This window comes from Artemia sp. Qi Xiang Cuo, chromosome 9, assembly GCF_049724085.1.
Source record: "Artemia sp. Qi Xiang Cuo chromosome 9, ASM4972408v1, whole genome shotgun sequence".
NCBI classification, from domain to species: Eukaryota; Metazoa; Arthropoda; class Branchiopoda; order Anostraca; family Artemiidae; genus Artemia; species Artemia sp. Qi Xiang Cuo.
Window position 1 is genome coordinate 72,401,203 of NC_142802.1, and position 14,912 is coordinate 72,416,114.

Consider the following 14,912-nt stretch of genomic DNA (forward strand, 5'->3'; position numbering starts at 1 on the left):
TTTTCATTCGCTTCACCATTTCTTGCTTATATTGGTATAGGTTATAATATATTCTATCATTTTGTTTTTCATCTAAACAAATTCTGGGATCTCTTAGATGTTGTAAAAAAATGGCGTTTCTTTTAAAGAACGTGAAAAAGCCGTATTTGTTGCAAAGACTACGAATGGTAAATGTTCATCCCAATTTTTATTTTCTTCTCTTGCATGTATCCCAAGCATGTAAGCTAAATCCCTATGTTTGCGTTCAACCTTTCCATTAGCGGCTGCCATATAAGACGATTTAAACCATCGTTTCACACCCAGATATTCCTGAATTTCGTCTAATAATTTGGCTCTAAAACATGGCCCATTGACGCTAAGTAAAACTAGGAAAAATTCCGTGTTCCAAAAATAGACGATTGACCAAAACTTTCGTAATGGTTTTTGTCTTTTCGTCTTTAATTGGAAAAGCGTATAAGTATGAGTTAAAATGGTCAACTACAGTTAGTACACACCTGTTTCCTTTCCTGGAAACTGGTAAACTTCCTCCTGTTCCCCAAATGTCTATTGAAATTAATCCTCCTACCCCTGAAGGGGTGGGGTAGAGACCTAATTCAGCCCTAGGTGTCTTTGGTGGCGACTTTTGTTTGGCACACTCTTGGCAGCTTTGTATGAAAGCTTTTACTTTTGAGTACATTTTTGGAAAATAAAAATTTCCTTTCAGCCTCCCCATAGTTTTCGCATCTCCCATGTGACAGCCATCTGTAAAATTTCTCCTTCCAGTGATTTTGGAATTACTGGAATAATTTTTAAGTCATTTCTTCTATATTCTTGCGATGGTCTGTGATATCTTACCAAAAGAATTTTACTTTCATCAAGATCAGAATTATCTAAGTCCTTTAAAAAATGTTTAAAGTGCTCTGGCAGTTCCGTTCCTTTTGATAACAAGGATTTCATCACTAAACAAAAATCATCTTTATCTTGATGATTCGAAGTATTTTCATTAGATAGTATTTCTACCCCTTCCAGTTCGCTCTGGATGGTTGTAATCAAATTTCCTTCCGTATCAGGATTTCGTGATAAATAGTCTGGTAAAACGTTTGTACGGCCCTTTATATATATTGGGATATATGAATATGCTTGCAGAGGTAGTATCCACCTTGTCAGTCGTGCTGAAGTATTTTGCATCGTATGCAGCCAAATTAATGATTTCTGGTCTACACGTTAAATGAATTTTTTTTCCAAGTAAAAATTGTCGAAAATACTCTGTAAAAACCACAACTGCTAAGCATTCCCTTTCAACTGTCGAATATTTTCTTTCTGCCTCCGACAGTGACCTGCTGGCGTATTGGACTATTGATTCTACTCCTTCCGAGTTTATATTTAATAATATGGCTCCAATACCGTACCCCGAAGCATCTGTTTGTAAACAGAAGTCTTGTGACAAATCTGGTAGTTTAAGTATTGGTGCCTGTAATATATTACCTTTTTATTTCATCCAGCGCTTGTTTTGTGTCCGCTGGACATTTGAATTTACCTTTTTTTTTCAAAAGGTTTTTCCAAGGTTGTACTATGATTGTGTAATATGCAGTGTATCGTCTGATAAAGCTCAAACAAGCACAAATTGATCTCCAGCTTTTTTGATCTTTAGGAGGCTATAGATTTTCTATGGCTGTTAACTTTTCTGGGATTCGGTGAAATGATGCCTTGTGGTTTCAGATGTCCAAGAAAACTCACTTTGGTACTACTTTTTATAACTTTTGTGGTTTTAGGTTTAAACCTGCTTTTTCAAACTTTTCCAGTATTTTTCTAAGTCCGAATAAGCCAAGGTATCTTTTTTCCTTCCTGGTTCGTTATCTTTTAACATCAACTTCATTAGTCGACTAAAACAATTTGGACTAAATGATAAGCCAAAAGGCATACGTTCAAATGTAAACGTTCTCCCATCGTCTAAGATTACTACAGCTTTATGCTTCGTTTCTGGATATAAAGCGATTTGCCAATATCCTGCTATTAAGTCAAAACTAGTGTAGTATTTTGTACCTCCTAGCGAATCTAAAATCGTATCAATTCTTGGTAACTTCATCACGTCTTTTACCGTGACGGCATTTAGCGCTCTAAAATCTATACATAATCTCCAGGTGTTATCTTTTTTCCTGACTTTAACTAGTGAAAAACACCAATCGCTAACATTTTCTTAATTATTCCCGGCTTTTCCATTTCCTTTATTTGGTTGTCCAGCCTTTGTTTTAAATGATAAGGTGTTTTATGTGCTGAATTTTTAATTGACGGGCCATGTGTTGATATTTTGTGCATCGTTAAGTGACTTAGTCCGTAATTCGCTTTGTGTTTTGAAAAAGTCCATCTGAAATCCCAAAGAATATTTTCGAACCGAGTTTTTGCATTTTCCAGTAAATGTTTTAAATCAAATTGTTGCAAAAAAACCGTTTTCGACATCCCATACTTTTCTTATGGTTGCGGTTTTAATGAGGATAATTGTTCGTGGCTAGTGAAACTTACGCTTAATTCTGGACTGTTTAGAGATTTTATTTCTGAATTTGAAATCTTTTCCACTGATCCAAGTTCTATTTGGTTCAGTTTTACTTTATTATTACTTAGATTTGATAGTTTTAAGAATGTTATACCATTTTCAATTTTAATAACTTGATTTTCGACGAAAATATTAGGGTATTCTTTTATGATGTATCCTCATATCATGGCGTTCATTGTTTTAACCTTTCCTTCTTTTGTATTTAGTGTCGCTAGAACTTGAGCTGTCGTTCCCCCTTCTATTGTGATTTTTCCGCTTATTTTTAGGTTATAATTCGAATCGTCACTTTCCTTATCTGTTGTTGCGCAAATTTGCCTATTAATTTCATTTGCCTGGTTTATGGTTATTGTATCAGATATGGGTTTCCACACGATCCCATATTTTCTGATGGCATCTACTCCTAGAATACAAAGAAATGGTAGCTGCTTGCATATTATCACTGTTACTGTTATTTCTTTATCCCCTGTGCTAAATTTTAATGAAAATTCTCCCAAAATTTTCAGCCTGTACCCTGTCACTGATGTCAGGGTATTCTGGCATCTGCTTACGCGATTTTTGACACTAGGAGGAAATCTCTTAAAAACTTCCTCTCGAATTAATGATTTAGATGCACCCTTATCTAGTAAACATGGTAAATTTTGAAAACACTCAATTTTAAAACAACGCAAAATCGGTAGACTATTATTATTTGCATTTGTATCATAACACTGTAAACTATAGAGGGGTCTTTGTAAGGAAACAGCTCTGTCGACACTTACAGGGTGGTTTCTCCGTTTAAATGCCTACTGTTTGACCAAAAGTTTCTGGGCTTATCCCAGTTTTCTTCAGCGTTGCTACTTTGACCCTGGGTATTGTTAACCGTTTGCCTCCTGGGTGTAAATTCAGGAATATTACTAGGTGTTTGCCAAGTATTATTTGTTCCCTGCCTTCCTAAATTTCTGTCCTCCTGCGTTCTGAACTGGTGTCTTGTCTTCTACGTTTGACCTTCTTTGCGTATTCTATGCCGGCAATCTGCTGCATAGTGGTTTGGTTTGCTACAATAATAGCAATTAAATTTTCTCTTAAATTGTTTGTTTGTTTCCTGGTTACTTCTAAATATTTTTGATCCTTCATTGTTGGTTCCCTAGATATCTTTCGTTGGTTTAGGAGAGCGACAATATTTTATATGATTATGCGCTGCTGATCTCTCAAGATTGGGGAATTTGTCACGCGTTTTCTTAGAAGGTGACTATTAGCCCCCATTACACGTTTTTTGCTCATGACTTGGCTCCTCAAAGTTCACCCTCTTCTATCCCCTTTCATATTTTATACTTTCTTGGGCTCCTGTGTTATCTATTGACATCTGATCAAACGTCTTCATAGCCTCGTCAATTTTTAACTCTGTCTCGACTAGTATTATAGCCTGATCTAAATTTTCAGGTTTCCGTGATAATATTAGTCTTAACAACTTTTTTGGTAACCCTGGGGTAAAAGCATGTAGTTGTACTTTCTGTACTGTCTCGTCATTTCCGCCTTTCTCTAATTGTAAGCATACGGATCTACAAATTTTGTCGGCATATTCCCTGATACTAGTTGAGGTATTGAATGTCACTACCTCTGTTCTTAGCCTCTAGGAGATGCTTGTCTCTATGAATCTTGTTTTAAAATATTCAATTAGAGTACTGATGTCCTTGGGCTCTTTTTCCTTAATTGCCTCAAAATGTTTAAGGGCGCTTCCCTTTAATCTGGCTGCAACGCATTGCTCTTTGACCTTATCCTCAAACGATTCAGTTAGTTCGTCGAAAATTTTTAATTTTTCGATAAACTCATCTACATCTTATATTCCTGCGTATTTGGGTATAATTTTGCAATTTCAAGTACCGTTGATAGGGAAGTCATTTTTTTCTCTGGTAGAGCCATTTTATTTGAATCTACTATTTTCATCTAACCCTCTCGACCCAGTTTACCCGCAATGCCACCAGTTGTGGTAACATGGTTCTTATGGTATTTAAGTGGTGTAGTCGTAGATGCCTTTATTTCTCCCTTTATAGGGAAGATAAGCTATCGCCCTAAGGTAATTAAACTTTGGTAGCGTGCCTTAGGCTATGACCGGACTAATGAGGCGTACCAGCTGGGTATGTTTAGGGGCTAAAGGTAGATTGTAGAGAGGTTGGCTATAATACAATACTTTTATTCAATTAACATATAATAATACCAGATATATATTTTCTACTGGGACTGGCTGTCCCAAGTAGACCACAAATCTCGGAAAACTACAATAATATATAATAGGATACTTAGACACTTACAATGATCCGACAAGATTCCAAGGTATTTCTAAAAACAACAAACCAGAGGTCAGTCCGGCATAAAGTTAGTATCGGTCTCCCCTTCCCATAAAATGTATCTTTTATACATTTTTATCAACCACATCTTCCTGGACCCAACCCACGCAATAGCTAGGAAGTGGTGATTTCTCAATTTCCCTTTAAGCAGAACTTGGCAAGATATGTTCCTTATCTTAATAAAAAAAAGTGGTATTTCGAAACTTTGTATTTGCATCTTAATATATTTTTACTAAATTTCAAATTGACTGAATTAGAAAAGCTTTACCACAGCACTCCCTTTGTAAAAATATAGCAGAGGTCACAGCTCAATAAATGAAAGAGTTATGGAGAAGTATAGCTCAGATTCCACTAGAAGTTGTACAAAATATTCGCTTAGTCGTATCCCGAACGCTGTATCGTCTGAGATGCAAATATTGGATAATTATAATAATAATCTGAGTATAATGCTTAAATGAGGCTAATATGGTTCTAATTACAAAAAGAAACAAATTCCTCCTCCGCTCAACACTGCTCTGCAACTCAGACATCTCCTCGAAATTTGTTGATATCATAAATTCCAAGATAGAATATTGCGTACATACATTTCATAAGACAATTGTTCATGTAAGACTGTATTGATTTATTCATCGTATATAATTCAAAATCAGGTAGAGAAGCAGGACAAAATTTTTCAATAATGAGACAAGTCGGCAGTGGTAACTCAAAAGGTGTTATCGCACGGAATAGAAAAGCTTGGGGACGTCAAATTTTGTGTTGTGATGGTGACTACAAGTAAAGTATCTTAAATATACTTAAACGTGTTTGCACTATAAACCCCTATGGGACATATAATCATTTCACGCTTAAGTGGCGAGATCAAAGGGCAATATGTGTTGCCATGTTATCGAAAACGCGTATCTGCAATGCTTTTAATTAGTGTTGAGGAATTCTGACTTAATAGGTAAGAGAGCAAAAAAAATTAATTGCTTTTTACTGTTATTAAGACTAGTTGTTTATACATGAAAAGCTTTTTCTACGCATCTAAGATAAGAAGGTAATTTGGTATCAAGCTTCCACTTCACAGCTATATCTGTCGTGAAAAAAAAAGGATGCAACGCATATATAAAAGAGGAACAGAAACCCCTCAATATCTTGAGAAACAAAATAGGCAAGAGAATACAGGTTGAACCTTTAACGTTAGTTTTCCCCTTTTTTTCTGGCGGCATATCCAGAAGTTGGTTTGTATAAGAAAGATTCGTATCCTAATAATTATACGAAGAGGTAGTTTCGCTACTGTTTTGGTAGCTTTACTGCGACCACTTGCGGATTAGGACTTCGGTCCTATGATCAAGTGCCCCTTTCCTTCGGGAATTAAATCTTGCTTAGTTTCATGGGACGGATTGTGAATTTAGTTTTTGCGACAAATTTCAGGGAACACCTTTTGAATTGCCCATAGTCAAAATAATAAATTGGCTTATTCTAAAAGTGACTGAACAGCTCGTTCTAAATTAGTTCTTGCAGCAATTACCTTTTCTTCCTGAAGGCGCAAGACTTCGTCTGTCACAGCAAAAGCCTAAAAAGAAGAATAAACGTATTTTATTACACTAAAGCACTGAATAACTGCAATTATTGAACATTCCTACCTTTATAATAGCTTTGTTGATTAATAAGAATTACAGTAGCGACCAAAGCGGCATGGCTGGCGCGACTTAGTCACGACCAATTATTTCTGTAATCATTCTACCAAATGTCCTCCTTTGCGATCTTTTCAGATGGTAACCCAGATTACGATAACGAAACTTTCAGAAATGAAATCAGTAACAGTCTACCACGAACAAATAAACGTTCAAATGGGGATAAATCCATTTATTAGACAGTGAAAACAGATACAAAATTCTGGATTTCGACCGCATATACAGCGGCCGTCATCAGCAGAAACACTGAAGTATTAAAATTAAAACTAATATACTTATACAGAACAAAATAATAACTTCCAATAATAACTTCCAATTCACTAGATTTGTCTGAGAGAGTTCAATAACTGGATTCATCCAAAGCCTTCAGTAGTAAATTTGTTCTTTGTTATTGCCTAAATGTAAGTTGATATTCCAATGAAGGGGGCAAAATCTTCTAATTGCAAGGTATTACGTCGAAAATACGTAACAGGCCATATTAGCAGCTCCACAGAAGGAAGCAAGTTAATAAAATTATATTTTAATAAAATAAAACATATTTCCTATTTTATGCTCTTTTCAAACATCATATTTTCATTTGCGACATTGCCTTTGTTCATTAATAAAAACTACCAATAGTAAACCAAGCTGTATTTCTGGCATAACTAATCACAAACAACTATTTTTATGTTCGTACAACATTAGAGAGGTTTCTGATACCAAAATAATGTTACAATTTTTTTTTAAACGCATCAAAAATATGTTTATATGTATTTTTGTTACGTCTTCACGAGTCGGACACCCCCCCCCCCCCGCAGTCCAAATACGGCCTTGATCAAACATATTTTTAAAAGCAAGACATGTCAAAAATGACTAAAAAGAAATGAAGTTTGAAACTGCACAAGACCAGTTTCAAAGCGATTTCATTGCAATATTAAATGGAGCAAAGTCAATAAAATCAGATAAGAATTTTTGTTTTATAAAATGCTTCTCTCAAGTAGCTAAACAACAGCTTTACCAATTCCAATGTTCAGAAATCTAATTGTCAATGAAAATGCCTATTTTTTTTAAATAAAAAATACTCGTAAGTTATTTCAAACAGTTCGTGGTAGCGAACTGTAAGTAAGGAGTGGCGCGGCTCAATTGTAATCGGATCTCAAAAAAACGGAATTTTTATGTCAATAGATATATCAAAAGAATGGCATATTATGCGATCCCATATATATAAGATACATTTTGATACCAATCAAAGGCTGCGAGGCTGAGAAAACTGTCAGGTTTTCGAAAACAGAGGAAACATCCCCCTAAAAGTCAAGGAATCTTAATGAAAAAAAAAGGAATCTCATACCGTCTTAAAGGAATCTCACACAATCAGGTTCAGCGTATTAGAGAACACTACTTTAGATGTTTTAAGCTCCTATCTGCAAAAATGTGGAATTTTTTTGCCAGAAGAACGATCACGGACGCGTGTTTATTTGTTTTTTTTAAGGCTAATCGTATCGATCAATAGTCCTAGAACATCGAGAGAGGGCTTATTCGAAAGGAAATTAAAAGTTCTAGTGCACTTTTAAAGAGACCAACAAGATTGGAGGGCAACTAGCCCTCCTCCCATGCCCCTTTTCCCCAAAATCGTCCGATCAAAGTCTTGAGATAGCTATTTTGTTCAGTATAGTTTAAAGGTTCAAAAACTATACCTTTGGAGATAAAATGACCCCCCTAGCCCCTGGAGTTAGGTCTTTGTTATAAAATTTGCCCGTTGTTTACATGTAGTATTTGTTATTGCGAAGCATACAGACCTTTTACGGGGGCTGGGGGGGGGGGAGGGTTGAGCTTAGGGTGGGTTTCCATGAGGAGGGAAATTTTACACTGGGTGATTTGACAGAATTCCTATACGAAATTCTTTTTATTAGTCTTACTTTCTCTTTGCAAACTCAATTTTGCATGTGGAGATGTTCTGGGGGAATTGCCCGGGGGAAATTTTCAGTGGGTATGGATTTTGGGGAAAAAATTCCCACGGAAGGGGGTATTTCCGGAGTAATCGTTAAAATGATTAGAAATTATAGTCTTTTTCAAATGAAAGTATGCTAAAGAAAATTTTCCGTGCAGAATCGTTCGCGGAAATTAGGGGGGGGGGGGGGATTTAAGCGAGGATGGAATTGTCTTGAGGAAATTTTACGGGGGGTGCATTTTACGAGGGAGGAACTTTCCACAGAGTTTCCCGTGAGAGGAGGAAATTTGTTGGAAGGTGAGCCAGATTTATCAGCATTATTTTAAAAACGATCAGAAATTCAATGAAAATAACAAGTTTTTTAACTGAAAGTGAAGACAACATTAAAATTCAAAACGAACCTAATACTTTACGCTAAAGTTTGACTGTTTGTTCCAATTTTTAAAGAACGACTCCTGAAACACAAGGGCCGTTTAACTAGAATTGGAAGCTGTTTTAAAACTGCTAATAACTTTAGGGTAAAATAGTAAGGTGTTGAGGGGGGAGGCAACCCCTTCATAGGCGGAATAATTTCTGTTCGTTTTGAGTTTTAATTTTGCTCCTTACTTTTGGTTGAAAAAACTTGTGTTATTTTTAATTTAATTTTTTAAAGAATCAGCGTCAATATATTACATTGCTGTGGCTGTAAGATTTCAGTTCTTTTTTTCTTGTTTTTTACTGTGCATCACTTGTTTTGATCTTAACTTTTAGAAGAAATTTTTACTTCCCCCTAATATTTGGATCTTATACATCTTCTGACAACTCAATTGAATAGCCTTGCTTGATAGAAATTTTCTTGATTCGAGAACCCATAACAAACTAATCCCACGGTAATCAACGAAAACAAGGACTGTAAATGCAAATGGACTTTTTCAATTACCGGGGCCCCTATTCCTCTGTAAAGTATTTATACTTTTTTATTTATATAAGTATTTATATATATTTTGATATAATTATAAACATAATTAAAAGTATTTTATTATATGTTTGTAAAGTATTTATACTTTACCTCTATCATTGGTTGTTCTGGATTACAATGAACAGAAATGTCTTTTTCCAGCAGTTCCCTTGGGGCAGTTTGGCCAATAATTGGCCTACTTGACGGTGCCCAATGAATGGCTGCAGCTAAAGCTTGAATTATTGAGTGATTACTTGATAGTCCACCTCTTTCTATTGAACGAAGAGATCTAGGAAGTTCAGGGCTTGGAGGAGGGGTGTAAGGTGCGTAACTTTCTGTGGCGTTTCTTGCTCTTAGTCCTGCCAATCTTCTTTCCCAAAAAAGCTGGAAGTAAAGTTTTTATAAAAAATTATAGCGACAATAGCCTTGGCAGATAAATACACTGATACTACCAATAATAAATGTTGCAGCGTTTCCAATTTGCAAAAAGAAATTATAAATTTTGGCTTCACTTTCAACAATTCTTAGAGAAAAATGCCTAATTATCTGAGTTTGTCGGTTTTCGGTATTTAACATAAGCATTCATTGTGATTATTCTAGACTTCCCTCCCTCCCAAAAAAAGCATTGCAGAAAGGTAATGACCCCTCCCAAAAATTCCAATATGTTTATTGTTTTATCAGTATTGTCCTATAATTTCACATACTTGACCTGTTGTTTTTTATTCAACAGTACTGATGTTTTTGGCTCTTTAACAATTGCCCCCTTGAAAAAATTCCTATTTATATCCCTATTAAGAATCCTGAGATACGACTGCTGTCATTACCTCCCGGGAAGAAAAACATTGGGACAATTTTTTTTCTATTTTTGTACAAATTCCAATGAGATATCTGAACTATCTAATTACCTTACAATGAGGGTGACGACGGGATTGTGGAACAAAATTAAAACAAAGATATTCTAATAATTGTTCCTTGGCTCCTTGCATAAACGGCTGTACTTTAACAACAATTGCAAAATCAAAATATTATATTTTAATCTTCTTGTATATATGAAAAATTTATTTTGCATAGCTTACCGCTTTTTGAGATGCTACACCCAATGTGACTTCCAGATACCATATACCTTCCATATACCAATATACCGATAACATGTACCAATGTGACTTCCAGACACCTTCCAGATTCCAGATACCAGATACCCATAGTATATAGATATGCCTGCAACCAAAGGAAGCGTGGGGAAGAGATACTTCCCAAATTTGAATCAAAGATCCCCCAAGCAGGGAATAGGCTTGGGGCATTTCTCATAAAGATGGTCAAAACACCTCTCCCGCCTCTTCCCTCACGATTGCGAAATGATTTGAAAAAAATCTTATGCCTGGATATTTGGACCTCAAAATACTATTTCCTGAAGCTTAAGAACCCTTAATAAGACTTAACGATCCACCTCCTCATTAGGTCTAGGCTGTGTCCATCTACCCTAAAAAATGCAATCCACCTTAAGAAGTCGCGACCCTATAAGCCAGAGATCGTCATCATAGTAACATAATTATACAAGCAGTCTCTCTGTTAAGACGGACGAGACAGGCGAGTTTAATTCCAAATAGCATAAACTTTTATCACACCAGTGATGCTTTGGAAAGGTATGATGAGGCGAAAGCTTTAAAATAGGCCTTGCATTATTTGCAAGTATCTGCACGTACCTTTGGATAGAAGTAAATTTATTGAAGGTAAAAGAAAATGCTTAGCCAGAAGATAAGGGAATAGATGAACCATCATTATGAAACATCAGTAATGAGACACGAATGCCAGAATCAAAGGGTCTGCATACATCAAGTACTCCTAGGTCAGGAATATGATGACGTTACAAAGCATTCATGAGGTTTACCAAAAATAGGGCCACGAATGTCAATCTTAGAACACCAGAAAGTTTGTTCTATTAAATGGAGACAAAAATTTCCTTTTTAGCGTTCAAAAAGCAGCACTCCCTAAAAATTTTCTAACATACCTATTAGGAACGCGCTAAAATCAGCTTTAAAGAATTATATAAGTTTCATTAAGAAACTTATATAGTTTGTGTTACTTTGTGTTACCCATCAAAAGCTACGAGCCTGAGAAAATTTGCCTTATTTTCGAAAAATGGGGGAAATACCCCTTAAAAGAGGAAGAATCTTAATGAAAATCACATAATCAGATTCAGCGTATAAGAGAACAGTATAGTAGAGGTTTCAACCTTCTATACGCAAAAATGTGAAATTTTCTATATTTCTTTTTTTTTTGCCAGAAGAAAGATCACGGATGCGTGTTTACTTGTTTGTTTTCTTTTCCCAGGGGTAATCGTATCGACCCAGTGGTCCTAGAAAATATGGAAGAGGGCTCATTCGAACAGAAATTAAAAGTTCTAGTGCCCTTTTTAAGTGACCCAAAAGATTGGAGGGCAACTAGGCCCCCTCCCCTGCCCTTTTCTCCCAAAATCGTCAGATCAAAATTTCGAGATAACCATTTTGTTCATCATAGTTGAAAGGCCTAATAACTATGTTTTTGGATATAACATAACCCCCCAGAGCCCCAAGGGAAAGCTTCTTAAGTTATAAAAATTGCCCATTGTTTACACATAGTATTTGTTATTGGGAAGTAAAACGAAAGGGAAATATTACGCATATGAAGGGGGTTGTCCCCTCCTCAACACCTCGCTCTTTACGCTAAAGTTTGAATTGTGTCCCAATTCTTTAAGAACGACTTCTGAAACACAAGGGTCATTTAATTAAAACAACAATAAGAAGCTCTTTTAAAAGTACTAAAAAACTTTAGAATAAGGAGCGAGTGTTGAGGGGGGGGACAACACGCTTCATATACGTAATTATTTCTGTTCGTCTTTTGTTTTAAGGTTGCTCCTTACTTTCATTCGAAAGAACTTGTTTCTTTTTATTTAATTAATGCAATGAAGCCAAAACCAGCAACGTATCTTTTTTCCATTATTTGTTCCATTCAGTTAAGTCAGGTATCAATTTGGCTTTGGAGTATTTCACTATCACTATATTAAATTATAATAACTTAAGCAGAATAAATTAGGTATAATGTAATGAATTTTGATAACTTAGATATAGCATTTAATACAATAAAATATAATAAATATACTAAAATTTTAAGATAATTATATAATAGGTGAAATTCATTATAGATTAAATATATAACATAATAATATTTAAGTAAAACTTTAATTTAAATACCTGTTGAGGCTTCCCTTCAATTCCAGGCTTCAAATCATTTCTAACTTGACTGTCTGGCTGAGTTTTCACCAATGTCACAGACTGTTTAAAAATGGAAGCTGTTTGACGAATTGGTATGGTTAAAGTAGTAACATCCTTGATTCCTCGACTAATAGACAAAACAAATTATATAAGAATGCCCCTATTTAACAAAATAGAAGAACAAGCGTTTAATCAACTCTTAAAAAAATTTAAGCAGGCTCTATAAAACAAAAACGTTTAAATAGTCCACAACAATGAAGATAAACACTAAATTTTGAAGTTGTTAAAAAAAATGTGGATCTTACTAAGGGAATGCTACATTTCTATGCTAACTGTAAAGAGGGGGTGGCGAAGAGCTACTTAGATAAAATTAGAAAACTGTCTAGTTTCATGATAGCATTTAAGGGGTAACAAGAATACTAGCTCATTCCTGAAAATTTGAACGATTTCTTCAAAATTAAAGAAAAACATATTGGCAAATGTTTCAAGCAATAGAAAGCATGTAAACCAAGCGCCCTAGTTACAGTAAAACTATTTTTTTCCCCCGAGAAGAATAGCCATGGATGCTTTTGAAGATAATGAATTTTGCCTCCCTGACGTAATTCTCTGATCTATCCCAAAATTTTAGCTCAGTCTACCTTTGCTTTTTCCCATATCGGACTCTCAGAAGAAAAAATAATTCATATTCCCACTGACAGACCTCCAAATGACCCAGAAGAGAAAGAAGAACGAAATGAACGAAGAAGAAGGATGAACGAAGAGAAGAAGGAGGAACTGCAGAAAAAAAAGTCACCCTAATTACATTTCGTTCTTATGCCTTTCCTCAATACCATCGGGATTGGTATTTTGAAACTAATCATATCCTTGATTCCTTGGCTAATGAAAGAAAGATTATACAAGGGTACTTTTATGAACTGAAATGGTTAACAGTTAGCTTTAGATCATAAGACTATTAAATATCCGTTAGTGAACAAAGAGTTAAAAGAGAAAAAATTGGAATTATATGAATGAAAAAAAAGAGAAGAAACAATTATCTGAAACTAGTCGGCTATAGTAGGCATATAGTAGTAGACATATTGTAGTAGAATATATACTAGTAGGCATATAGTAGTCCATAAGGTATAGTAAATGAATAAAGAAATAGTTCCAACATGACATCTAACATCTAGAAAAGACATGTTATATTTCAAAGGTACATTTTTAAATTTTGTTTACTATTAGGGTAAATCCCATGTTTCACTTAGGTTATTACTAACTGCCACTAAAACCCAAATTATGTTTCTTTATTATTGAATCTGACATGAATCTGAATTAAAAATGAACTATTCTCAGTCAAATCACTAGGGGTTCGAGTCCTGCTGTTGCTGCTTATTTGGTTTGGAACAAGGGTCAATGCTGTGACTCTGTAAGCTCAGCCAGAGTCGACCCAGCTCTAAATGGGTACCTGGAGAAATCTGGGGAGAAAACACGAGAAACGTTGTGTGATTTGCTCCAAACCACGCATTGTACTCCCGGCCGAGGGCAGAAAATTAGGATATTGGTATCAGCGCTACATAGACCAATGGTCAGCATGCCAAAAAGAAAGAAATAAATCTCTAACTCAAATTACTGGCTTTACAGCCAATCTAATGGTTCAAGACCCCAAATAGAATGCTTGATAGTTCCATGGTCCTTCATCTGATACCCTGAAGAGTGTGTGAAAAATCTGGTTATGACTGTATGCTTCAAACCCCATCCTAAATAAATAAAAGTTCAAATAGGGATAAAATGATGATAACAGTGGTAAAAATTCATAAAAATATTAAATATTTCGGTCACATATGCAGTGACCGTCATCAGTAGTAAAACTAAACTAAAACAATTTGAAACAATAGTTTTAAGCAAAATAAAATGCTCTGGAAAATTGAAAATATGTTCTGAAAGGGCTGAAGTAAAATCTTCAGACTTATAATCTTGCTTTAAAGCCGAAGAAATAGAATCTTTATGCTGTAACAATCTCATTTCCAAATTCTGGTTAGTACGTCCCACATATGAGCTTCCGCAAGTATATGCGATCTGATAGACCCCACTTTGTTGCCCCAATGAAGTTAGATCCCTCCCAAAATTTAGAAAACTACCCAAAGTATTATTACTCTTTAAGGCTACCTTTAGACCATTACTTTGTAAAATTCTTTTAAGTTTTTCACTTAGCCCGGGTACATATGGATGTGATAGTAGGACATCTGATAGTGGGGTCTTTCAGATCCCATGTACTTGCGGAAGCTCAT

At 35.3% G+C, this 14,912-nt stretch overlaps 1 protein-coding gene across 1 annotated transcript in view; it reads right to left on the reverse strand.

The window, feature by feature from the left end:
- Window positions 1-5,429: 5,429 nt before the first annotated feature.
- The window catches only part of MBD-like (methyl-CpG-binding domain protein 2), a 29,345-nt gene continuing 19,862 nt past the window's right edge, over window positions 5,430-14,912 (reverse strand). Inside the window, exons 3-5 of the mRNA XM_089094858.1 lie at window positions 12,625-12,772; window positions 9,506-9,778; window positions 5,430-6,409 (exon numbers count right to left, since the gene is read on the reverse strand). Coding sequence (XP_088950984.1) covers window positions 6,311-6,409; window positions 9,506-9,778; window positions 12,625-12,772 — 520 coding nt within the window. The 3' untranslated portion in view covers window positions 5,430-6,310. The remainder of the gene's footprint in view (window positions 6,410-9,505; window positions 9,779-12,624; window positions 12,773-14,912) is intronic.